The sequence below is a fragment of the Bison bison genome, unplaced genomic scaffold (genome assembly GCF_000754665.1).
Source record: "Bison bison bison isolate TAMUID 2011002044 unplaced genomic scaffold, Bison_UMD1.0 scf7180017864180, whole genome shotgun sequence".
In the NCBI taxonomy this organism is placed as follows: Eukaryota; Metazoa; Chordata; class Mammalia; order Artiodactyla; family Bovidae; genus Bison; species Bison bison.
The window spans coordinates 4,893,130-4,919,793 of NW_011494752.1; the positions used below are offsets into that span (position 1 = coordinate 4,893,130).

Sequence of the window (26,664 nt, forward strand, 5' to 3'; positions counted from 1 at the left end):
CAGAGTTCAAACGGGCACCCTCTCCAGACTGAGAGAGGCTCCCACGTTCCTGATTCTCCCACGCTCAGCACCGCTGACTAACCCTCACACCTCTCGGCTCCTGGACCCACTTTTGGACAGTCAGGTACGCTTCTTGGCTACTGATTGGCTGCGCTTAACAACAATGGGCGGGACGCGGCTCCGGATTGGACGTCAGAGCCCCTTCTCCTCCCCTCGCTCTCGTCCCCCAAGCAGCGCCCCAAGAGAGAGGTGCGGGATCCAGATTCCAGCCAGGGCCTGGGCGGTGCGGAGTGCGCCGCCGCGAGAGGTGCTTGTCGCTAAGAGCCAGGGCCTGCGAGGGCGGGGCGCCCTGGGCACCAGGGATTGGCGTGCCTGCAGCCTTCTCCCGTCGTGCACCGGGGCGCCGGCCGCTCACCCGGAAGGAGAACCTGGGACTCTTTACTATATGGTGGGGCGCTGGCGGTATCGCTGTGGGGAGTGGGTGCTGCTCTCAGGTGAGGGGGCGTGGACGGGTTCGCGGGGGGTGGGTGCTACTCTCTGGTAAGGGCCATGGGTTTGAGCGTCAGCAGTGGTGCTTGAGGTGGGGACCTTGCTGGACATCCTAGGAAATGAGCAACTTCACCTCCCGGGATGAAGATGGGTGCTTGGTCCGGATCCAAGGAAGGAAACCTGGCTTTCCATTTAGTTTTATAAAATATATAAAGCATCTTTCCTTCCCACTCCCCAAGCTTAGTAGGCAAAGAGGAATAAGGACCACGTCGTCCTTTGGCTCCTTGTTCGTAAGGAATACAGGAGTTTGCTACGTTGACCCAAACGCTGGGACTAGGAGTAATGGCAGGTATTCTACTGGGACACAGGAGGCTCTTGCGCTGGATTGTGGTTGCCTTTGTTACTTAGCTGGAAGTAGAAGGAGTGGCAAGTTACAGATGAACAAAAGGATGGAGCAGAGCTGCTTGGCTGAGAACGGGCAGATGTTGGTCAGACCTGGGGAGCTACTTCTGCTACTTGTGGGTGTTTCAGAAGGAGAGCTTTTTGAGTTGCTATCCGGCACCAAGGGCTGAAGAATGAGCAAGAAGGGATGGGAGTCTCGGCGGCTTATATACTTTTATCACCGGATTTGTTTTTTTTTAAACATGCCTCTTGAAGTTTTAGAAAGTATTGAAGTATTAGTTTAAATGGGAGTGAAAATTGTGGAGCTAAAGCTTTGACTTTCTGCCTGGAATTGTTTAGACGCTTACAGGTTGCTTTATAAATAGAAAGCAACTGGATTTTCCCCGGAGATACTGGTGCTGGTACAGGTGGAGAAAATAAACTTCAGACGTGATTGAAAGGGCCCAGGAAATGTAGTTGGCGCTGCATAAGTAGCTGAGAGGACCACTGACTATCCTTAGTTGGATGACACACGGATCCATCTTCCAGATCATAGAGCTAAAATTAAGAGCTTCCTCTTTTTCCTCCAAGGGCAGAAATACTTCATTTCCTCCTGAGGAGTGGGGTCTACAGGGAGGAAGCTGATAGAGAATAGTAGTTGCTAGAAATTATTCCTTGAAGTCTAGGTTTTTGTGTTTGTCCAGTGTTTTTAAGGAAAGTTACATTGGAAGCTTTCTAAGTGCCCTTTAATCTTAGGGTTAGTGAAGTCGCTCAGTCGTGTCCAACTCTTTGCAACCCCATGGACTGTAGCCCACCAGGCTCCTCCATCCATAAAATTTTCTAGGCAAGAGTAGTGGAGTGGGTTGCCATTTCCTTCTCCAAATTTTAGGGTTAAGTGTATAGCATCTTGGGGGTCCTTGGATTTTTTCCCCCTCCTCGAATATTTTTTTTTTTTTTTTTTATTAACTATACATCTATTAGAAGTCTCTAAACCCCACTCCCCAAACAATTTTAGTACACCTACCAAGTACTGTAGGTCATTTAGAAAAACAGAAATAAAACATACATCAGCCTTTGTAATTAAGCATTTTTCATAACATATAAACAGTGTTCAGATATAAACTGTTAACTAAATATTTTTTCTAAATATGATTTATGTAATCAAGACTTTCTTAAACAAAGACACATCTTAGGAATATGATCTGTACAAACTTACAGTAGTGTAAGACTGTTCTATACATCAGTGTCTCTTTTGCTATCTCGTATACAGGGTTATCGTTACCATCTTTCTAAATTCCATATACATGCGTTAGTATACTGTATTTATGTTTTTCCTTCTGGCTTACTTCACTCTGTATAATAGTCTCCAGTTTCATCCACCTCATTAGAACTGATTCAAATGTATTCTTTTTAATGGCTGAGTAATACTCCATTGTGTATATGTACCACAGCTTTCTTATCCATTCATCTGCTGATGGACATCTAGGTTGCTTCCATGTCCTGGCTATTATAAACAGTGCTGCGATGAACATTGGGGTACACGTGTCTCTTTCCCTTCTGGTTTCCTCAGTGTGTATGCCCAGCAGTGGGATTGCTGGATCATAAGGCAGTTCTATTTCCAGTTTTTTAAGGAATCTCCACACTGGCTTATTTTTTAAGCCAGTTTATAGCTGTTTGTTTCTAAGTGGTGTGAGTCCCAAAAGAAAGGAGAGATACTTGCTCTCGGCCCTTGGCTCACTCTTCTTGAGCCTGAGAGTGATGACCATTTAGTTACTGAATTATGGTCCTGAATTTGGCAAACTTTTCAAGGCCCTGGAGATTCATGAGCTTCACTTAGTGTGTGGATTGCCTTATTGTCATCTTTCTTGCCCTTACTTTTGTGGAAAGACACTTCGGTGTATTTAATTTTGCTCCTGTGCTGGGAATATACCAAATGCCTGAAATGAGAAGAGAAAGAAACTTTTTTGTTTTAATCTGAGGAGATTAATTGTTCACAGTGAGTCAACCTGATCCCTTTGGTTACAGCAGTTAGACTGCTTACATCCAGGATGTAATACATGAGTTGTTATGGAATTGGATTTCCCACTTCTCAGTTCAGGGCCTTTGTGTAGTGACCGCATCAGATGAAAAGTCAGAGTGTCAGCAAGTGTACTACTTAATATGGCACTGCAGTCACAGCGTTTCCGGTTTGCTGGGCTGTATAGCCGGGATTTGTCCTATATCATGCAGCTTCATCTCTGCATGCAGTGTCTGTGTGTGGAGAGACCTTCTGGTATTCTAGAAAAGATTGGGAAAGCTGTGTGCCCTGCTAATTTTGTGGTGTAAACGACTTCCTCTCCTCCTGAAATGTTAGCCTTGTGTTAGCACAACATAAAGTAGAAGGAAACTCATTACATGCTCTTCTAATGGTAAAGCAGAACTAATAAGAGAATGTGTTTAAAATTAATTGTGGGACTGTAAAAATGAGTGGGTGTGTGAATGGGCAGGGGGGGAGGACAGGGAGAGCTTAGAGATAGTCTCATTTTCCCAGGAGCCAGCCTGGATCATTTGTTGGCAGTACATATTGGCTGAAGTCAGTTTTCATTTCAAGGTAAATTGGAAAGGGAAATTAAACCTTATTGTTCCGCTCTTAAGAGAGGAGAAGGGGGTGGAGGCAGCAGCCAGAGTGGATGCTGTTGAAGTGGTTCTAGGAGTAACAAGATTAGTGCTGTATTTTAACAGAAGGTGACATCATGGGCCCCTTTGGACTTGAGTAACCCTGTGCCTCAGCCTTCATGGTCCCCTTGTTGGAGTGGGCGATGTTGCTGCGCATGTAAACTGCCACATTGGGGGAAATCAGTGGCTTAGGCTTTAATGAATCTTTGCAAAGGAGCGGAAAACATCCTGAATCGACCTGTGCAGCTCTGGGGTGCTTGGGCAGAGGTACAAACCGCATGTCGAGAGGAAATGATTAGAACCATTGGCTTGGGTTCTGGAAATGGAATTAGCTAAGAGAAGGTCACAACTTGGCAACCCGCTCAGGTGCCCCCGGAACTCTCCAACTCAGGTCTGCCTCTGGGGTCCTGAGTGTGCTTAAGCAAGACAAAGGAAGACAGGAGCCTCGGCGTTTGTGGGGTTTTGGTTTTCTCTAGACAGCCAGGAGGGGGCGGTGTTAGGCTCAGTTAGAGAGCTGTGCTGTGTGGGTCCAGCAATTCTCAGGCAGGAAGGTTTTACAGCTCAGCCTGCCCGTTCTGGCCGCCTCAGGTGACATTGTTGACCTGAACTTGTTTTGGCTAGAGGTGGCCCCTGGTTCAGAGTCCCTGCCATGGTCTGAGAAGGGAGGTAAATCCCTCAGGGCTTTTAGCTTGGCCCCCAGCTCATGAGTGTGTGGGGGCTCCCTCAAAAGCTCAGCAGGTAAAGAATCCTCTTGCAACAGGAGACGGGGGTTTGATCCCTGGGTTGGGAAGATCCCCTGGAGAGGGGAATGGCAGCCTGCTCCAGTGTCCCTGCCTGGAAAACCCCAGGGACAGAGAAAATGGGCTAATGGGCTACAGTCCAAAGGGTTGCAGAGTCTGACATGACTGAGCGACTGTGTGCAGTAGCTCGTGTGGGTGGATTTTTTTGCTTCCTCTTAAATTTTACACAAGAACAAAAAAAGTTGCCTGGATTTCCCCAGGGGGGTCGCTTAAAAATTTTAAGGGTTTTGCCCTGGCAAAGAGAGGTGAGAGTAGATGCATACTAACAGAGATTGATCCTGTATCTCCTGTCTCTCATCAGATGTTTCCTTCCAATGGGCTTTTGGTATAGGATGTTGGAGAACCAAGAGCAGGAGGTAAGCATATGATTTCCGGGGAACATCTGGCTGAAAGCTTGAGGGGCTCTGGGAGATCCAGATACTGCTCGGTGGTGGTGTTCTGACAGTGATGCCTTAGTGGTTCTGATGTGCTCAGAGTCAAGCGAGAAGAGGGAAATCAGTAGTGAAGGCATGACTGAGAAATGAGGTTCCCTTTCCACTAGCTTTCTATTCATCGGAAGGCGCTAGAACATAAGCTTTGTGAGGGCAAGGATTTTTGTCTCTTGTCCTTGTTCTGCCCCCAGTGCCTTAGCATGGTACCTGCCACATAGAGGGTGGTCAATAAATATTTGCTGAACTGAATGAATAAATGAGCAGAGGAGTGAAAGCTGGCGTTGAGTGGAGTACTCTGGCCGCCGTGTGTTGGAACCACCTCAGCGTGTGGCTGCGCTGAAGCTGAAGGAGCGTTTCTTACCTCTAGGAGGTGATCACTGTGCGTGTTCAGGACCCCCGCGTGCAGAATGAGGGCTCCTGGAATTCTTATGTGGATTATAAGATATTCCTTCATGTAAGTGTATCTGACTTTGATATTGGGATCAATATACCTTTCAGGGCTGAGGGCCAGTCCTAAGCAGAACCTGTTTCTGGAGGTATTGACAGAAGAAAAGGAAGGAGGAGAGGAAAGAGAGCCTGGGGTCCGCCTGAGTTGTCTTCAGGCTGCTGGGTGGCACTGTGCTCTGCTTGGATCCCCTTGACTGGGACTGTGGCCTGGTGACTTGAGTCCTTGGTGAGAGGGATGACGGGGATTTCGTGTAAACTTGGGCTTTTCCACCAAACCCTTTTCACATGCTTTCTCCTGTAGACCAACAGCAAGGCCTTTACCGCCAAGACGTCCTGTGTGCGCCGCCGCTACCGGGAGTTTGTGTGGCTGAGAAAGCAGCTCCAGAGAAATGCGGGTTTAGTGTGAGTTCTTTTACTTCCTTCTTGGGTCCAAGGCCGGCTTCTTAGGTTCTTCCTTGGCAACTGGAGTTTACAATGAAGAAAACTGGGCAGAGGTACTAAGGTCGCTGAGAAATGTGTTCTTAAATTATGTTTTCAAGTCAGTGAAAAAAAGTTAACGACAGAGTTCTCATTTCTAATATTTTGACCTAACAAAGCCAAACAAATCTAAAGAACGTTTTTCTTTTTTATGTGCATAGGGCTAAACAGAGGTACTACTGGCTGTGTAAATGTGCTTCACTGGTTATCAGGAACTTTTAGCACCTGGACTAATTTGATGGTGTTCCAGTCTGTTTGATATGTAAAAATTGTGATTTTTCTTTTTTCCCCGTCTTCTTTTTTGCGTAGAGACCTTTATCCAGAGTTACGACAGACTGAGAGCCTTAGGACAGGCACTATTGCTCACTCCTCACCTACACGCTGCAGATAAGCCCTAAAACTGGAGGCAGTTTATGACAGTGATTCCAGCACAGTGTGGTTACTGAGTGCTGTGGTGACTTTGTTAATGACCTAGCCAGTTAGGTAACCTGTGGGATTGATGAGGCCACCGTCATGAGTCAGGCCCTCGTAAGCCAGTCGGAACTTCCTCTGAACAGATCCTGCATCCTCTGGTCTGGCCTGCTGTTTTAAAGCATGTGCCATGCCTCACAGGAGAGGCGAGGGAGGCTGGAAGAGTTTGTGGATGAGTTGCTGCAACCTGACTACTTTTAGAAAATTCCAAACATGATCTTTCGGGACTGGAGATGGTAGCCTTAATTTACACACAAGGACCCAGCATCCTCCATGTCTCCATGTCCAAGATTCTTCCTTTTGAAATAGTAGTTGATGGTGGGAGTGGGTTCTGTAAACAGTGGAGTCTAGCAGCATGGAGTTCGTAAGGCCCAGGCTTGGTTCACACGCCAGCTCTGCTGCTTGCTTACTAGCTGTGAGGCATGGGGAAATCTACTCAACTTCTCTATTTCCTTACCATTAAAACGGGTATGCTGACATCCTTCTCACAGGGTTTTGAGGAGGGTAAATGAAGTAAGGTTTGTAAACGTTTAGCACAGTGCCTGAAAACAGGTGTGTCATCAGTCGGTGTTAGCCCTCTGCCCCTGCCCGCTTATCAAATGCTATTTGTGTTGATTTGTGTCTTTTCTTAGGGGATTTCCTTGATCAGGGACTGGAGAGACTGGGATATTACTTATCTTGGGTATGTGTTACGTTGTGTGACCCCACAGGCCGGTACCTGAACTTCCTGGGAAGTCAACCTTCTTTGGCAGCTCAGATGAGTTCATTGAGAAGCGAAGACAAGGTCTGCAGCACTTTCTTGAAAAGTGAGTGGACTTGGAGGGCTGGCACTTGCCTCTGGGGGGATGGCAGGGGTGTGTGTGCTGTGCAGAACGGCCCCCAGGAGCACACAGGCATGTTTGTGTCAGATGCTCGTGCCCTCAGCTCTCACTGGAGCCAGAAGGCCTCAGAGGATGGGGCTGGGCCAGCTGCTGTGAGGGCTGACGCTCTGCGCTGTTCTGCCTTTGTCTGCCCCAGGGTCCTGCAGAGCGTGGTCCTCCTGTCAGACAGCCAGTTACACCTCTTCCTGCAAAGCCAGCTCTCAGTGCCTGAGATAGAAGCCTGTGTACAGGGCCGGAGCCCTGTGTCCGTTTCTGACGCCATTCTGCGCTACGCTATGTCCAACTGCGGCTGGGCCCAGGAAGAGAGACGGGGCTCCTCTCACCTGGCTGAAGGAGACCAGCCTAAGAGGTAACTGAATGCTCTTTTCTGAGACACCAGTGGCTAGGATTACTGTAACCTGGCCCGGGGAGGTGTCCATTGGTAGAGAAAGTAAGATGGCATTGGTAGCCTTTCAGGAGGGCCCCTGTCATCCTGTGCATGAGGGCCTTGGGTCTGTGCTGACTCGTCCCTGGGAGATGGCTCTCCTATTGCGAGCTGGGGAGAAAGAAGAAAAGGCTCTCTTATTTGTTTTGTTCTTTATCCTCTCCCCCAACCCCCGCTTTCCTTAGATGACAACTTTATTGAGATGTATTCATATACATAAAACTCCCCCTTTTATGTCCAGTTCAGTAGTTTTTGTCTAGTCACGAGGTCATGCAGCCATCCGTCATCACAGCCAGTTTTCGAACATTCTCATCAGCCCTAAAGAAACCTTGTGCCTATTAGCAGTGACTCCCACACTCCCCAGCCCCAAACCCTGGCCCTTGGTAACCACTGCCTGCTTCCCGTGTGTGTGTGGATTTGCCTTTTCTGGACATTTCACACAGATGGAGTCATCCATGTGGTCTTTTGTGCCAGACCTCTCTCACTTGGCACCGTTTCCCGGTGCGTCCGTGTGGCGGGGCATAGCAACACTGAGTTCCTTCCTGTGGCCAAATACTGTTTCCTTGTATGAATAGGCCTCCCTTGTTGTCCATTCACTTGTCTTTGTTGATTTTTGTTTACCTGTTCATGCCCTCCTTTTCCCTTTCCCACTTTTTTCCAGTTGTTGCTTTCTCCCAAGACCCGGCAGGAGGAGCTCTCCCTCACCGCCTCCCGGGGAAGAAAAGGATCCGTTCGAGGTGTGGGCTCCTGTGGTTGACTCCGAGGCTCCTCCCTTGGAGAGCCCCACTCTCCCACCCACCTCCTCTCCATCATGCTGTGGTTTTGCAAGACCTGACGAGGGACTCTCTGCTTCTCAGCCTGTGAGGAGGGTCCTGGGAGGGGGCCGTGCTGTGCCTTTGGACCCTGGTCAGCTGGAAACAGTTTTGGAGAAGTGAGCTCTCCTCGGAGCTCTGGGTTCTGCTCTGAGGTGGATGGAGGTGATGCAGGCAGGGAGGCTTGCTCAGGTGGGGTTAGGCACAGGCTGGTGGTGGGAGGCTGGTCTGCTTCCTGTTTTACCATGGCCTCTGCTCAAGTTGGCTCTGTGGAGATTGGTCATAACTCCTCAGGCTTCTTTGATAGGGATAAGACACTGTGCAGGTGTTTGTAAGTTAAGCACAAGACCCAGGAGTTGTTGGTTCTGAGCCAAACCCCATATTTACTCTCCTGGAAGCTGAATTTCTTTAGATGTCTGTTAATGGGTCCAGGAGCACTGACTCCGGTGACTGGTGGGGACCTGTAGGTGGCAGACTTTAAGCCGCCTTATCAGAGATCGCTCCAGCAGAAGTGCTTGTGTTTCTGTTGTGTCCTTGTGTTCCAACTGGCTGTTTTTGCTGAAGCCCCTGGAGCGCTGGTTTCTGGGAGGCTGGCCTCTTGCTACCTCCTCGCATGGACGGGGGGGTGAATATTTTGTCTCCCACCTCCTTGCTTTTCCTCCACTCATAACCACTGAATGGAACAGTGCTGTGACTCCTGACACTGGGGTTTCCTGCGCATCCCAGGACCTCGGCCTGGCTCTATGGGGCCTGAGGCCTGTGAAGTAGCTCGTGGCCATCCACAAAAGAGAAAGGTTTGGTCACAGCCAAAGGACAGGGAACGATTCAGGGAGCTTTGTTTTGGAAAAGATACCCTGGACTGTCCCTGCCTCTGTGGTTATAAAGCCGAGATGGACTGTCTTCTCTGCAGGGTTAGCTGAGCTCCTTTCTTGTTTGAATCCTTTTCTTCTCCCTTAGTAACAGCTCCCTTTCCCCAGGGCTTCAGCCACCACGTGTCCCTCTGCTGTGTTGCGGGAGGCCGTCTGTTCAGTCCAGTGGGGTGTGGGGGCTTTGTTTCTGCCTGGAGAGAGGGCTCTGGGGATGGAGATGAGAAACAACACGCCTTCCTTCAGACAATGAGGCGTCCTGCCCTCCTGCTGCCGTAATTCTCTCCTCTGAGAGCTGGAGCTGGAGGAGACGTGCCGCTGGCGTTCTGCTTATCTGCCCTGGCGTCTGTGTGTTTCTTCTCCATCTCGCCCGCCCCTCCCTCCCCTGGCCCCCGCACCCTGTCCGTGGGCTCTTCTACTACTCGCCTGTGCTGTGGGACTGTCATGGCATTTAGTTCAGAGTTGCGGGGCTTTGGCCTGAAATAAAATTCAGGTATTTAAGACTGTTGCTGCAGTTGGTGTCTAACAAGCTGTAGCAGTGGAGGAGGCATTGAGGGCTGGCGGTAGTCACTTTCATAAATCATGAATTTATCAGCGTGGAAATAATGGTTCAGAACTGTGCACGGCAGCTCTCCTGCGTTGTGTGCGCAGCTCAAGTTCACCACTGGAGAAAGGACTGTCTTCCAAAGAGGCAGGATCCAGCTCTTCTCACAGTGATGGGCATGAACCTTGTTAGGTATAATTTACCTGATGCTGCTTCCATCCTTGCAGCCTGTCTGAGGTGCCAGGTGCTGAAAGAGAAATAAAGTTTGTCAACAGGCAGATGCCGAGCCCTGGCTGGGACTCATCTCTCTTCTCTGCCTGCCTCCCCTGGGTCTCTCTTTTATATGATGCAGCAGAGCAAGGCGAGGAGAGAAAACCTACAGAGGCAAATCCAAAATGTCAAAAGAAGTTCATTTAAAAGGGGAAAAAAACTCCATACACAACCCTCACAAAAACCCGACAGATGCTAAGCTAATGGCATCCGCTCTGCCGATTGGTGGGGATGACTCATGAATATTAATGAGTCCAATGCTCCAAATGGTGCAGCTGTGAACCCAGCTGTGCTTGAAGCTCTCTGATCTCGAAACTTCCAGACAGGAGCCGGAGGTGGTCTGTGTCAATTCCCTACTCAGCCAAAAAACAGCAAGCTGGGGCGGCTTCTTCTGTTCACTCCTTTTCTTCCTGGAGTTGGTGCTCAGCAGCCAGTTCTGCCAGCAGGGTTGGCTGCTGGGACAGCAGGAGCCGGTCAAAGACACGGATGCGATTTTTCTGACTCCTGGCTTTTTTAATGATCCATTATCAGCAATGCATACAGCAGGACCTCAGTCAATCCAAGGCCAGGCGCCATCCCGCCACTGTCTTTTGCAGAGTTGAGTGTAGGCCACGGAAGGAGATGTCCTAATGGGGGAGAGTTTTTCTAGTAACGTGGGCCTAGAGTTACCAGAAAAGCAGCAGAGATGGGTTTTCCTCCCCGTCTCGGCAGTGCCGTCTGCTGCTCTCCCATCTTGTTCTGTCCCGCTGTGTGCGTGGTTGCCGCCATGGCTGATAGCCTCGGTAGGGAGGACGGAGAGCTACTGGGGGCAGTGGCCTGCTGAGCTGTTTTGTAGAATGGAAATATATTTTCGTTAGAATTTGGGTTTGAGGTAGGTTCTGTGTCTGACTTACAGTCACTGTACTAATTTTATTTTTTGCCTATGTCGCTCAGTATGTGGGACCTTAGTTCCCTGACCAGGGATTGAACCCTTGTCCCCTAGAGTGAAAGCACAGAGTCCTAATCACTGGACTTTCAGGGAAGCCCCTTGTCATCTTTCTTCTGACAGTTACTTACGTGACCCAAGTCTATTCGTCTCCTGTAACACCGGATAAGTGATCCTAAAGTCATAGATTTCCTTTTGTTTGGTGGGAGGAAGTGTGTGTGTGTGTGTGTGTGTGTGTGTGTGTAGGAGGAGGTGGGGTGTGAAAATGAGTTTCATACACATTGTTTATTTGACCACGGTGCCCAGTGAGGAGGGGGTAGGGGAAGTATGACCCTTATTTTCTAGCTTGAGGAAACTGAGCTGATCATGGTTTTTAAAAAGTATGTTTCAGGTAGAACTGTGGGAAGAGAACTCTGGGAAGAGATACTTCCCAACTTCTGTAAAACAAGATTTTTTTTTCCCCAAAAAAAATCTTGAAAAAAAAAGCTGGGGACTTCCCTGGTGGTCCAGTGGCTGAGACTCCATGCTCCCAATGCAGGGGGCCCAGGTTCAATCCCTGGTCAGGGAACTAGAACCCACATACCGCAGCTAAGAGTTTGCATGCTGTGACTAAAGATCTCACGTGCAGCAGTGAAGATGGGACACCTTGTGTGTGGTACGGCCAAAAACAGGGGTAACTAAGCCCCCACTGTTCAAGGAGAAAAAACTCCCCCGCAGAGCTTTTCAGAGTTGTTCTCAGAAATCCTCCGCAGCCGAGGTTTGCTCGCCGCTGAGGCCCTAGAGCTACACCGCCGAGCCCCAGGTGCCTCGTACCCACCCCCGTAGCTTTGCTTAGGAGGCGATCGTGACTTTACCAGTCTGACTGGACAGTGAGTTTAGTCCCATGATGTGAGTTTGTTTACATGCTCTTGCTGAATATTCTTAACACCCCAGGAGTGGGAGGGCAGTGGACTGGGAGGATGCGAGGTTGAAGGTGGGAATGGAAACCGCTCAGCTCCTGGCCTGCCTCCCAGGGACATCCCACTAGGCTGGAGGGGCTTCTGCAGATTTATGTGTGAGCAGCCAACTGAGGTACAGCTGAAGCCAAGCTGAAGACCCCTGCAGGGCAAGCTCGGGACGCCTGGGCACTGATCCTCAGCCACCTCCCCAGGCGGCCTTCTGCCAGCAGGGACCGGCTCTGTAGGGGGACTGTCACCTGGCTCGAGGTAACCTTTCTTTGAGCTGGGGATGAGTGTCCCTCTTCCTGCTCTGTGTACAACTGCACCTTCTTTGCTGAGGGGTTTTTCAGTCTGCTGTGGAAACCCCCCTGCCCCAGCTCGTTCTCGCATCTTCATCCGCCCTAGCTCTTCTCTCCAAGGAACAGTTGTCAGCTGCTGCAGTGACCAGGTGGGCATTGGGCTCACCAGCGTGGCAGCGGGAGAAGTAACCCAGGAGGACAACCACTTCGCCCTCAGTAACGGCTGGATTTGGAGCTGGAAGGCTGGAACCTCAAACCTCAAGATCGATAAACTTGGACTGTTTATGCTCAAAATGATGAAAAGGGCCACATTTGTAGGAGACAGTGCACCTGACTCTGAGCAGAGTCAGTTTGCTTCCTTCCATTCAGGGGAGACCGGGTCCACTTCCACCAGCAAAGGAGGGAACAAGGGCCCTGACACAGCAGGGAGGGAGGTGTGACTCTTAAGCGGAGATGGTGAAGTGACTGAGAATAAGGGACCATCCGAACGCTGTCAAGGGCTTCTCCCCTGGGAGGGCAGGCTCACTCGATGCTTCTGTGATCTGTGGATTAACATTTCTCACCTGCGGCTGTCAAGTCCTTCCTATTTTCAGCCTGCTCGACTTCTTCTTTCAAACAGCCTTTCGAAGGGGCCAGCTAGTTAGAGCCTTTTTGTGTGTGTTTAAATTCTTTAGGCTTTTAAGTGCTCTAGCCCGGTGTGTGTCCCTTCCCCTGGTGGCCTGGTTGGCGTGGGAAATCAGGCCCATCAGCAGCCTGACCCGAATCCCTCCAGCAGAAGGCCAAGAATAGTGAGAGCCTGCAGCAGTTTGTTGGAGGCAATGTAACCTGCCTGCTGTAAGCTACAAGACTTAGATATATTCTACCAATTAGGGCACATCTGTTAGCAGTGCTGAAAGGCAGGCACTGTCTCTTTAAGAGCCATCCCACTCCTCTCCTTGAGTGATGAGGGCTGGGAACACAAGGGAGTCAGATGCTGATTAAACAGTCCTACTGCCGAGCTCTGTTAGAAAATTACTGTAATTATGATCTAGTCCCAGCAGAGGGATGAGTTCCAATCCTGCTAATAACCCTTCCAGGTGCCTCAGATTCGGGACCCATGGGAGGCCGCACGGACAGCGCTCTGGCTGGCCCTTCGGTCTGCCCTCTTCAGGCAGAGACAAAGGTCCTGGACCCCTCATCTTCTTTTGGCCTCCTGAGAAAGTGATGGGTTTTGGTTGTGTTTTTATTTTTTGATTCTTGACAGAGCTCCTGGGAGCCATTCTGTAAGAGAGGACTTTCCCCTAAACTAGCACGAAGGATCAGGAAAATCACAGCCTTAAGATGACTGTCCTGACCCCCAGACTCTGCCCAGGATGAGCAGTTAGCACCGCACCAGCCCCAGACCAAGCACAGGGATCCAGCGTGGGCCCTTGCACCACGGCGGTTTCTATGCTGGTACTGGGAACCTGGGCTTCTTGCCCCGAAATAGTACACAGGGTTAAAGTTCAGTCCTGATTGAGACTTTCAGGGCACCCCTTCTAGGTTTCTGCTACAGAAACAGGAAAAAGGATAGTTACTACGGGGCTCACTGTGGTGCAGCTCTCTGAATCGGAAAGCGCCAGTTTATTCTTTCGAGAACGTCACTCTTGTGGTACGGTTCCACGGCAGTGCCGGTGAGCAGATCTTCATGTTCCTGTTGAACATGGGGGCTGGCTTGCTGGTTCTTAAACCCTGAAGAATTCATGACAGTTATACTCTGTCCTTCCAACTTCCTAAGCCTCTCCCTGTCACTAATGTAGTCGCTAAAGTGCAGACTTATAGAAGACAAGGCAGTTTCTCTTACTTGGACCTAGGCACATCCATAGGCCCCTAGACAATGGTCTTCCACCGGGATGGTTTTGTTCCCAGGGCACATCTGACAATGTCTAGAGACACTTCTGTCAGAAAGGGTGGAGGGTGCTGGGGGGATCAGTACTGGCATCTAGTGGGTAGAGGCCAGATGCTGCTGGACATTCGACAGGCCCCAAACATAAATGATCTGGCCCCAATGTCACCAGTGCCATGCGGAGAAGCCCGGAATCAACAGAATGAAGCGGTAGGTGCTCGGTGCCCTCCCCTCCCGCGCCTCCACTGCACTGCTTTGGAGATGTGGAGGAGGTGATCCCAAATCCCCAGGTGCCAGGTGCTTTCTTGGAGGTGGAATGTATTAATGACAGGCTGAGCAGGGTGCCCACCATGGGTGGCATCCAGGAAATGTAGGTGGTGTGCATGTGCCATCTTGGTGATTCAGGGCAGAGCAATGCCCGTGCCTGACTGGTTCAAAGGGAGGTGTTTGTAGCCTGCTTGCTGTTCCATGATCGCATGTGGGGGATAAAAGGTGCCCAGCTGCTCGCTGTCAGGCTGAGAGGATCTGCAGTGGAACCAGATGCCTTCTTTGAGGACCTGCACTAGAAACCTCTTGGAACTCACTCCCATCGTGGGAGGCAAGGAAGTGGCATACTATTGCCTGGTGCCACAAAATGCTTCCCTCAGTGGCACTCTGCCAGGTGGTGGGGTGGCAGGCGGTGATGGGCCCCGTGAGGCAGTGAACACACACAGCTGCCGACGGCTGGCCACTGCCGTGAGCAGCTTGATGCCAGAGACACCAGGCCTCTCAGAACAGCCTGGGCATCAGGAAATGAGAGCCTAGTTGGCAGTGTTTGCCTAGGGGCCAGGCCTGCAGGGGAGAGGGTACAAGCATTGTACCAGGAGAACCAGTTCATCTCTCTCTCTGCTGCCCACTCCCCTGGTGACTAGATAACCTAGGCATATTGGCATATTGGCATATTTTTAGGACGACCACTCATCCCTGTTTACACCTACGATTCTGGCATCCTTATTAGTAATGCCCCCTTTCATTTCCAAAAAAAGTCACTATTTAGAAAATAAATTATATAGTCTATTAATTGTACTTTAGTTTCCTCAAATACTGTACTTTTTTAGGGGTGGGGGCGTTATATTTAGAAAGGATTTTGGTACAAAATGGGCCACATCTTAAAATATATCATTAATTGAATCCCAAGAGTCGCAAAAGGGTAGTCAGTTCATACTAACTTAAAAAAAATCCAAAAACACAAACATGTTTTCTCAGCAGTTAATTTTTGATAGGAAAACAGGGAGAATTAATTCAAGTCCCTTGAAGAAGAAAAATCTCTTTTTAGTTTTAAGTTTCAAGCTTCCTGCCCAAGCTCTGTAAATTCTAATGGGAAATGAAATAGCTGGGCAGAAGAGAAGGGAAGCGAGGGACTAGGGTAATCCACAAATGAGAAAATTAGTTTGAGTCACTGGGCTGTGTAACAGGGATAATCCTCTATGTAGACGGCTGCTTTTTCTAAAGTCAGCTCTACAGAGTCTGCTGGTGCTCTGGGAATTAGCAAGTCAGTGCCACTCAAGATTTATCCTCCCAGAGTCGCTCCTGGTGGGGAGACTGCAGGGAGAGTTTCCTTTCGGCCATAGATTAAAGCTCCTCTGTCCCTGGTATCCAGGAGTTTTGTTCGCAAGATGAGAAGGGGAAAAAGAAAGAACATACGAACATACGTTCGTTTATTTTCTTTCTTTTCTTCCTTCCACTCCCTCATTCTCAGACTGACTTATAAAAGCAGGACTGTCCCACTCCCTCCCCCGATACAGACAGAGGCTTTGTGACACCAGTGCATTATTATTATGTGATTGGTGTGGAATGTGGATTTGGGGAATGTGTCACTGGGGTGTCTTGCCACAGCAAGAGAACTGGAGTGATTCAATAAGCAGGGCAGCAGACCTCGATTTTCAAAAGTCCCTTATGTCATTTCCTCTTTAATAGCAGATTTTGTGTGATTTTTGTTAGTCTTTCACATCTTCAGTTTTGCTATTTGAAAAGACTAACTAACTACATTTAAGGTGGTGCAAATGAGCAAGTAAAAAAAGTTAAATGAGCTTTTAAAAAAGTTAACACTTGAAATGTAGGCTATTCCTTATATATGTGTTTATTCCTTACATAAAGTGAAAGTGGCTCAGTCGTGTCCACTCGTTGTGATGGTCCATGGAATTCTCCAGGCCAGAATACTGAAGTGGGTAGCTGTGCCCTTCTCCATGGGATCTTCCCGGCTCAGGGGTCGAACCCAGGTCTCCCGCATCGCAGGTGATTCTTCACCAGCTGAGCCACCAGGGAAGCCCAAGAATACTGGAGTGGGTAACCTATCCCCTCTCCAGGGGATCTTCCCCACCCAGGAATCAAACCGGGGTTTCCTGCATTGCAGGCGGATTCTTTACCGGCTGAGCTACCAAGGTATCTGTTCCTGACAAGAAGGATGACATTGATTTGGTCCCACTTTAAATGGAATCAAAATGTCTGGGTTTAGGGAATGAGACTTAATAGGAGTTCTGTCTTTTCCATTTTTATTCACCAAAAGGAAAAGATATAGTTGGAAAAGATATAGTTTGAATACAGATTTCTAAGAGACAGACCATCATGTCGGAAAATTTAATATCAAAGTAATCGTAAAACAATGTCTACGCTGTTTTGCTATGTGGATGACAGAAGAAACACACTGGAAAAATGTATTTTTAATGAAATGTAGCTGAAAGATTGCTTTCAGAGCATTTAGTATTCTCAGATATCAGCTTGGATGATGCAGGCTCAACTGTACCAATCTCAGGTCAGATTATCCAGTGGATGTTGGTAAGTTCTGTGTTAATTATTATTGATCTGTAAAGATATTTATACAGATATTTATTTGTAATGGATATCTGTACATTTGCTTCTTAAATACAGGGTTTTAGCTTTCTTATTTTCTCTTCTTAACATAAAATCAAGGAAGGGAAAAGGTGTCCCACCCGTACCCTCTCCCCTCTCAAGTTCCGTTTGCTCGTGCAGTTGGTGGCTGTTCAGAAGCCGTCCTACATATAATGTGGTTAGTTAAGTGTTCTAATGCCCCAGTTATCCAGTTAGTCACAGGCCGTAAGGTGGGGATTTGGTTAGTGGAGTCAAACAGAGAAGCAGTAATCTGATTAACCAGTTGCTTTTTGAGACTGTTGGCTAAGATGGTGGCTGTGGAATGGAGCAGATCCGCTAGATGAGGTTTAGCTTCAGACAGACTGTAGGAATCCACTGCTTTCTCCTTCACAGAGAATGCCCTTTGTAGATGGTCTTGAACTTGCTGTATCTTTTCCAGCATGTAACAAGGTCAGAAAAGGCCAGCTGGCTATGGACCAGATTCCCAATTAGTCCATTTGTTTCTTTTAGGGCCAGTCTACTTTCTTTTTCCTCTTTTACAGCTAGGATGTGAGTGTGGGGCAGTAGATGGAGGTGCCAAAAGACCCTTGTAGTTTGGCAGATGATTTCCTCAGGTCTGCGGGTACAGAAAGGACTATTGCAGTAAGGGGGCTTTGTTTTAAAGGTCATGCCACTGAGTGTCCTACTATGTAGAGTGGAGAAGTACCTGACCTTGCTTCTCTTTCATACCTCTTCTGACCCTGCCCTAGATACCTCCTCTTCCTCTTCTGGTTTCTCCTTTTCTGTCTTTCATCATGGAGCAGTGGTGGTGCAACGGTATTCTCTTCTTTTAGCCACCAGCCTTCCAGACTTGGGACTCTGAGGATTCTCCACAGAGGAAGCAATTGGGTATAGAGTGGTTTCTGTTTGCTCCTTCTGTTAACCACTTTAGAACAATGCCCATTGTCTTTACCTGTAGGCTGGGATTGGTGCGAATGTTCCTAAAACGGAAGGCAATTGGTTCCCTTTGGTTCATCTGCGCATCTGCTGCCACCTAGTGGTTGCTTCTCCTTTGGCACACTGTGTAAGGTTGAGGGGCTGTCATGGACACTTCCGTAGTGCCTTTTATCTCTGTCTCTATTTTTTCCTCTCCCAGACCTAATTGTCCTCTTTTTTTTACATCTTTTCCTTTTGTTTTACTCCTGGGTCAGAAAAATCTGGAAATGAATAGTTGACATAGGACCTTTTCAGAAACCTGGAATCCACTAACAACAGCCCTGTTTGTTCCCAGTTTCTCTCTCCAGTGGCATGAAGTGGTATCTTACTGCAGGGCTGTGAGATGGCGGGATGAAGGATACTGCCAATCCAGGACAGCTCTGAACAGGAGAAGCTTTGAAGATGAGATTTCCTTAGCTGCTCAGTTGGCCATCTCTCAATATTTCTTGTGTAGAGGGTCAGGTATTAGTAACTAAACTTTATTGAGCAGTTACTATGTGTCAGATGGTGTTCCAGGTATGCTACACTTATTAACTCCTTTAATCTCTTAATGACCCAGTGAGGTGGAGTACACCCCTTCTAAGGTGAGGAATTTGTTTCCAGGCTGATTCCAGAGTTTCTTTCTTTTTTTTTTTTTTTGGCCACCTCACATGGCTTGCAGGATCCTAGTTCCCACGATTGGGAAACCAGGGATTGAACCTGGGCCGGCAGTGAAAGTGCCGAGTCCTATCCACTGGACTGCTAGGGAATTCCATCAAAGTTATGTTCTTTTTTTTAAACAAAAACTGTAAAAATTATTTATTTATTGGTTGTCCTGGGCCTTCTTTGCCGTGCACTGGCTTTAGCAGTTGCAGCTCGAAAGCTCTAGAGTGCAGGCTCAGTAGTTGGGGCGTACAGGCTTAGTTGCTCTGAGGCAAGTGGAATCTTCTGGGACCAGGGATCGAACCGGTGTCCCCAGCACTGCAAAGTGGATGCCCATTCACTAGACATCCGGGAAACCCTCAAAGTTATGTTCTTAGCCATTATGTTTTGTTGCCTCTTCAAGGCACAGACACCCCAAGGGTTAGCCCCAGGAAACGGAAAGGAAACAGGGCTGTGTAGACACAAGCCTCTCCACAGCACTTCCTCAGCCTGCAGGACACAGTGGGGCTGGTAACTGAGGCCCCCAAAGGAACTCTCCAGTGTGCTGACTCCAAGGACTTGCTTCTGGCCCTGTCTCATTTCAGACTGAGTGAGCACAAAAGATAAAAATAACCAAGTAGGTGGGCTTTCGTTTTCTCTTGGGCTGTCCCTTCCCATGTTGTTTGGAGGTGCTAAGAATGCCCAGAGCCAGCATTTTGATACCAGTTTACAAAAAGAAACAACTCCATCACACAGGGTAAAGAACCAAATCAGAAGTTTATTTGTGCTTTTGAAACCAGCCAAAGCAACCAGCAATTTCTTCCTCCAAAGGCTTCCTTCTCTCTCACCTTCTCTGAGACTGTGGAAAAGGCAGAGGTGGGCGTGTGGACACGTCCAGCAATGGCTCAGCTGTGCGGAGGCGGGTTTAGTAACAGGTCGGCTGAAGAGGCCTCGTCTCTTCTCTTATGGTGGTTTACGTTCACTGGGCAGGGGTGTCAGTGGCTTGAGTCTCTTCTCTAAAGAGAAGAGTTGGTGGTGCTGGTGGGCTGGCAGGGGTAGGGAGTGGGCTCTCTGCTTCTTCATAAAGGCAGGGTAGAGAGAAGGATGTGTGTCCTAAAGGGGGAAACACACATAAATCTGCTTTTATGATTTGAAACATAGAAGATATAAAAGGGTGTAGAGTAAAAAGTGTCTTCCTCCTACCCTGTCTCACAGTCATGGAATTTCTCTGTCGTTGGAGGCAAACAGTGTTATCGTCTTTCTCCTTCCAGTGATCTCTCATACAAGCTCATACATACAGAAGCGATGAGACTCCCTTTTTTACACAGATGGAGCAAATTAGACCTACCCTTTACTACTTTTTTTTTTTTTAACTTACCTACATATCTCAGAATGTATTCCATAGGTTTGGAGCGCCTTTTTTCTCCCTTACTGTTGCATAGTATTCAATTCTATGAGTTACCTCAGTTCCTTGGGGAGGTCTCTAGTGAACGTTAAGTCATTTCCAGTGGTTTGCTACTACAGGCAACCTGTGTGTATGTTATTTGGCCTGTGTGCAAGTGTACCTGTAGGATAAACCCCTAGATGTGGAATTGTTGGGTCAAAGAGAATGAGGAGAGAAACAAGTTTGTCATTAAATAAATGAGAGAGTGAAGTAGGGAGAATTTGTTTAGATTTGAAGGGAAACTCCAGCTCGTCTGCATTCAGGGCCTAGAAATGGAGTCCTCACTGGGAAAGTCATAAAGTCAGACCTCGAGTGAGAGGCCCGAGCTGGCACCTCGCGATTGTACAAGGACGTTAGAGGGTAAGGTTGCTCCTTACGTAGCGTCCTAAAGGAGCAGCGAGGACACTGCTGCTGCCTCTGGAGTGGGCCCCGGTCTGGAAGACCCCAGGCCCGTCCGCGTCACTGTCACGTGTCACCCCTCACCCCTTCAATAAGGGCAGCTCCTGTTTCAGGTTGGAAGATGGAGCTGGTGACGTCATGCTAGCCTTGGTGTCCTCCACCACCATCCTAATTCTAATCATGTTGTTATCCCACCCAAAGCATGCATTCACTCTGCTGCTTAATGTGGTATGATGTGGTTCTTGCTCATAAAATGCAGCCCATAGTCTTTTTGTTCAGTTGCTAAGTCGTGTCTGCCTCTTTGTGACCCCGTGTTCTATAGGTCCTCTGTCCATGCCATTTCCCAGGCAGGAGCACTGGAGTGGGTTGCGATTTCCTTCTCCAGGGGATCCTTTCGACCCAGGGTTTGAACCCGTGTCTCCTGCATTGGCAGGTTGATTCTTTCCTGCAGAGCCATCAGGGAAGCCCATATTTTTTATTACCTAAAAGTTAATTTGATTATGTTCCACAGGAATCCTTGCCAATCATATTGCAATATATGGGCATTTGGGGGAAATGTTGCCCGGGATTTGAGAGCTGTAGATAAAGAAACCCAGATCCATTCTTGTGGCAAACATTCCTAATTGCTCTCCAATACTTATTATCTCCTTTAAATTTACTAATGCCTCCCCTCCTCCCGGCCACTCCACTTTTAAGCTGGACACAGGTTCTACCTAGAAGAAACTTTCTTTGTAGCTTGGTATGTCTGTATATCCGAATTCTGACCAATGGGATAGAAGTGGTGTGTGCAACATCTGTGAAGTGTCCTTAGGAGAGGGGTGCGTGTCTCCTTTCTCTTTCCTGTTGGGTAGGATACTGACATGATAGTTGTGAACTGGAGCATCCATCTTGGGCCATGAGGTAACCATGGCAATGCTGACCACCTGCAGTGTGGCAAAAAGAGAAGGAACCCGGGACCTGAGCACCTTGGATTACTTACCTCCAGATTCTTACAGAAGAGAAAAATAAATTTCTGTGTTAATTAAATCACTGTTATTTTGAGTTTTCTGTCACATGTAATTGAATCTAATCCTGACTGACATAGTCCCCCAATTTAGGTAAAACAATTACAGACTTAGCTTCTTTCAATGGTAAATTACCGTCATCACTTTTGGAAATGAAAAACAGTTACTTCACTGGCAACTCTCATCCTTCACAGAGAAATGAAGGCATGGCCAGCGAATCTGTTGGCCTGGTTCTCATACCTGGGCTTCATCTTTCTTCCACTTCAAAGGCAGTGGTGAGATACTCCTTTGGAACAATCCCAATGAGGCTGTTCAGTTCTCCGACCCACCAGCCATACATACTATATTCCTGAAAAATGAACAGAGGATGGTTTCGGTTGGAATTTAGTCCTGCTTCTGTTAATCTTAGGCAAGCTGTTCCTGATCACATCGGAGAGTCTGCTGGGTGGTTTCTTTGTTGACACTATCAGTACAACTCATTAAGACTCCTGATGGGATTACTAAAAGTTATCTAGGGCTTGCCTGGTGGCTCAGTGGTAAAGAATCCACCTGCCAAAGCAGGAGACGCAGGTTTGATCCCTGATCTGCAAAGATCCCACGTGCTTTGGAGCAACTGAGCCCGAGTGCCACAGTTACTGGGCCTGTGCCCTAGAGCCTGGGAGCTGCAGCTCCTGAGTCCACATGCCACAATTACCGAAGCCTGGGTACCCTAGAGCCTGTCTCACTGCACACTGAAACTGCAGAGAAGCCCCTGCTCCCCGCAACTAGAGAAAAACCGTCACAGCAGCGAAGACCCAGCACAGCCAAAGATAAAATAAATCAATAAAAAATTATCTAAAAAGTTATCTAGAAGAAAGCAAGCAAACTCTACTTTCCTTTCGGCATCTTTCTGTCTACACTGTACATTTAGCATATTTGGTGCCATGGCTGAATCTAAAGAGCATGTCTTTTACCAAGCAGAGTAGAACAGCTTCTTTGGGGAAAGCTGGGCACACCCAAAAATGCCAGAGCACTAAAGTATGCAGGGAGTCAGGTCATAGTTCAAATCAATAATATTTCCCAAGCTTCTTCCATGTGCAAAGTGCTGTTTGAGTTCCCACGAGATGGGTGAGAGTCAGAACACTGCCTGCTCCCTGGGAGCTCACAGCACAGAGTAATGGGCTTTGGAGTCAGACAGACTGGGATCTCGTCCCTACTTGGTCATTTAGTAGCCATGTGACCGGAGGGTCTCCTGGCTTTAACTTCCTCTTCTGTAAGAGTTGGGATAACATCACCCCTCCTCTGTGTGGTGGGGGACATAAGTGATGCCGCCGAAGTGAAAATAATTCAGTGTCTGATACATAGTAGATGCTCTAAACATTAGATGCCTCCCCTGGAATAGGTGGGAGGTTGACAAGCACATCAATAATAACAGGCAGGACATGGTAGGCAGGGAGGGGGCAAACAAGGGGATTGAGAGGGTTTAAAAGAAGGGCAGTGCAGGGTTGCGAGCAGTGCCCCGGGAGTACGGAAGAGCTGCTCAAAAGCACAGCGGATGAGGGGCGTTACAGAACTACTCCTGCATGCAGTAGGCCACGCTTTCCTTCTTTTGAAGGAAGATATTAGGAATACATGGGAGGTACATGTATTCCACTTCAACTGGATCTATCTTTTGCACAGCTGACTGCTGAGATCTAGGGAAAAAAGAAAGAAAACCAAGTTTTTGACACAATAAAATTCTGGGTCAACTGATTATCTTTTTGTTTCTTTTAGCAGATCTCCAACTCTTCCAACTCTGCCTCTCCCCTAACTCTCAGCAGCTGACCTCTTTTCTACCTTCAAAGAGAAAAGAGAAGCTATCAGATCCGTCAAACTTCAGCCACCAAAACAGGAACTTACCTGTATTGAGAATCACTCTTCTTTTCAATTAAAGTGGAGGAAGCGTCCCTCCCCTGGTTATGCACTTGTAACTCTCTGCTTTGTTTCTTAGAGACCAGGTTCTGAGAAGTCTGATGTCTGCCTCTAAGGTAAATGGCTCCTTCCATCAGCACTGAAGTGTATTCAGGTTTCTTTTGTCTTTGAAAACACTTATTAAATAGTTCCTACCACATGTCCGCGGACTTCCCTGGTGGCTCAGTGGTAAAGTATCCACCTGCCAATGCAGGAGATGTGAGTTTGATGCCTGGGTCGGGAACATGCCTTGGAGAAGGAAATGGAAATCCACTCCAATATTCTTGCCTGGGAAATCCCATGGACAGAGGAGCTTGGCGGGCTATAGTCCGTCAGATTGTAAAAGAGTTGGATACAACTTAGCGACTCAAACAACACCACATGTCTACTTCCTATTTAGACTAGCCTATCTATGCAAACTGCCAATTCACAGTCAAATTTATTAAAAGAATTTATTTCATTTACTGCCTCAACTTCTTGCTTTCTATTCACTCTTTGAGCCACTGTAATGTAAATGCTTCTGCCTTCATCGCTCCACTTACGCTTCCTGCTGCTGCTACTAAGTCGCTTCAGTCATGTCCGACTCTATGCGACCCCATAGACGGCAGCCCACCAGGCTTCCCCACCCTTGGGATTCTCCAGGCAAGAACACTGGAGTGGGTTGCCATTTCCTTCTCTAATGCATGAAAGTGAAAAGGGAAAGTGAAGTCACTCAGTCGTGTCCGACTCTTCGCGACCCCATGGACTGCAGCCCACCAGGCTCCTCCGTCCATGGGATTCTCCAGGCAAGAGTACTGGAGTGGGCTGCCATTGCCTTCTCTGCTTACGCTTTCTATAGCCTCCTTATTGCTCAAATTCTGTGAATACTTTTCAATCCTTAGCTCTAGCAGTCCTGGCACCATGGATGTTTCTTGAGGTATTTTCTTCTCTTAATTTCTATAATTATACTCTCCTGGTTTCCCTCCTACCTCTCTGGTTGCTTCTTTTCATTCTCATCTTCCTTTATCCTTCCTTTTCCTGTGATTTTCCAGAGTTTTGTCCTGGCCTTCTTCCAATTTGATGTGCTTTCCTTGAGCAATCTTACCTCCTGTGTAAATGACACAACAATAGCTCCAGCCCGGATCTAAGGGTTGGATCCCAAAACCCAAGTGCATATTCCTCAAGCTTCTCAATCTCATTCTGTCCTAAATTTAACCATCATGTTGCCTCTTGGTTTCCATTTCCGAAGTATCTTTACCACCTGTGTTCTCTGTCTCAGTGAGTGGTACCACTATGCAGTCAATTACTCAAGCCAGAAACCCAAGAGTCATTCCCAATTTCACCCTCTACCAATCAGTCCTCAGTTCAGTTCAGTTAAGTTGCTCAGTCGTGTCCGACTCTTTGCAACCCCATGAATCGCAGTACGCCAGGCCTCTCTGTCCATCACCAACTCCCAGAGTTCACTCAGACTCACGTCCATCGAGTTGGTGATGTCATCCAGCCATCTCATCCTCTGTTGTCCCCTTCTCCTCCTGCCCCTAATCCCTCCCAGCATCAGTTTTTTCCAATGAGTCAACTCTTCGCATGAGGTGGCCAAAGTACTGGAGTTTCAGCTTTAGCTAATCAGTCCTTCCAATGAACACCCAGGACTGATCTCCTTTAGGATGGACTTGTTGGATCTCCTTGCAGTCCAAGGGACTCTCAAGAGTCTTCTCCAACACCACAGTTCAAAAGCATCAATTCTTCGGCGCTCAGCTTTCTTCACAGTCCAACTCTCACATCCATACATGACCACAGGAAAAACCATAGCCTTGACTAGACAGATCTTTGTTGGCAAAGTAATGTCTCTGCTTTTCAATATGCTGTCTAGGTTGGTCATAACTTTCCTTCCAAGGAGTAAGTGTCTTTTAATTTCATGGTTGCAGTCACCATCTGCAGTGATTTTGGAGCCCAAAAAAATAAAGTCTGACACTGTTTCCACTGTTTCCCCATTTATTTCCCATCAGTCCTCAAGTTCTGTCAATTCTCTTTCCAAAATATCACTGGACTCCATCCACTTCTCTCTATTCCCATTGGCAATGGCTTAGAGTCATGACATTGTCCCCTCTCCTGAAGACTACAGAAGCAATATCCAAATTGGTTTCTGTATCTCCATTCTTATTCTCCAATCTACTCTTCATTCTGTAGCCAGAATCTTTCTAAAAGGCACATTGATAGTATCACTGCTTTGCCTAAAACCTTTGAGTTCCTAGTGCCTATTGTCAACTTCTTAAAAAGATGGACAAGACCTTGCATGAACTAGTCCCACTCATTGTCACTTATCGCCTAAATCTAGTGAGCTCTTAGTAAAACAGAGTTTGTCTCTGTTTCTCCCCTGGGCCTCAGGCTCTCACTGTGGAGCCTTTCCTGTGTCTGTTTAGCCTCCACTTCCCCCTCCCTTCCAGGGGGCTCACTCCTAAGCAGCCTTCAGATCCCAACTCCTAACTCTCTCTGGCCTTTCCAGAGACCCCTTGCTGCCATTCCCTGACTGAGTGGGGCCCCAGCTCTGTGGTCCACAGCGCTGCGCCCTGCGCTTCTCCAGTAAAGAATTCATCATGCTGCCTTGTATCTGCCAGCCTTTGTCTAAGGGCCAGTCACTAGGTGGAAAGTTCTGTGGGAGCAGAGACCTTGATGGTTTTGTTTGCTCTTGTATTCCCACACTCAGCATGGTGCCTGGCACAGAATGGGACCCAAAAAAACCTTGTTAAATGAGGTTATGAAGGGACCCTAGTGGTTAAGATTCCTTGCTCCCAAAGCAGAGGGCACAGATTTGATCCCTGATTGGAGAACTAAGATCCTACGTGCCTCGCAGCCAACAACAACAAAAAAATGAGATTATGAAGAAATGAAGGGGGAGCAGTGGGAATTTACACTCTCAGTTAAGCAGATTTAGTTACAACCAACTCCAAGATTCTCCCTGGTGACTGTGGCAGAAGAGAGCAACTGCCTTTAGAGATAGTTTCCCAAATGGCTCCCTAAATACCATGAAGACGCCGGAAGAAGTGAGACTACTGAGCTGATCCTAAAAGGAACAGGGAGTTAGCATTTAAAAATCAGTCTTAAATAAGTGAACGTGTCCCCTCCTTCCCTCACCGTCCCCACTGCATCTTCTCGTTGCCCCCTTCCCCGGGAGGGAGGCCAGCTTCCCCCCACAGCCCGAATTGCTGTATGGGAAATTACCCAGAATTCCTCAGCCTATGCCTGTCAGGACGTTCTATTTTTATAATTATTATTTTTTGGCCACACCATAAGGCTTGTAGGATCTTAGTTCTCCAACCAGGGATTGAACGCAGGACACAACAGTGAAAGTTGCAGTACTAACCATTGGACTACCAGGGAACTCCTATGTTAGAACATTTTTAAGCTCCTCTTGATACAAGTTATGTTGCTATTTCCCAGCACTGAAGTTAGGGCAGTTTCTGCCTTAAGTTT

The 26,664-nt window shown here is 47.9% G+C and overlaps 2 protein-coding genes across 3 annotated transcripts in view; one reads left to right on the forward strand and one right to left on the reverse strand.

The window, feature by feature from the left end:
• The first annotated feature begins 238 nt into the window (after positions 1–238).
• Positions 239–9,961, forward strand: SNX11 (sorting nexin 11). 2 transcript variants are annotated; one of them, XM_010842732.1, is made up of 7 exons: positions 241–494; positions 4,627–4,681; positions 5,124–5,210; positions 5,505–5,605; positions 6,862–6,957; positions 7,169–7,381; positions 8,118–9,961. In XM_010842732.1, exons 2-7 carry the CDS (start codon positions 4,640–4,642, stop codon positions 8,389–8,391), a joined length of 813 nt encoding a protein of 270 aa, XP_010841034.1. In that variant the 5' UTR covers positions 241–494; positions 4,627–4,639; the 3' UTR covers positions 8,392–9,961. The 2 variants fall into 2 exon arrangements, with proteins under 2 accessions (XP_010841035.1, XP_010841034.1); XM_010842733.1 differs by lacking the exon at positions 5,124–5,210 and having other exon boundaries at positions 239–494.
• Positions 9,962–18,619: 8,658 nt separating this feature from the next.
• SKAP1 (src kinase associated phosphoprotein 1) overlaps positions 18,620–26,664 on the reverse strand; it is a 302,947-nt gene continuing 294,902 nt past the window's right edge. The window contains exons 13-14 of the mRNA XM_010843145.1: positions 21,526–21,634; positions 18,620–19,551 (exon numbers count right to left, since the gene is read on the reverse strand). Coding sequence (XP_010841447.1) covers positions 21,533–21,634 — 102 coding nt within the window. The 3' untranslated portion in view covers positions 18,620–19,551; positions 21,526–21,532. The remainder of the gene's footprint in view (positions 19,552–21,525; positions 21,635–26,664) is intronic.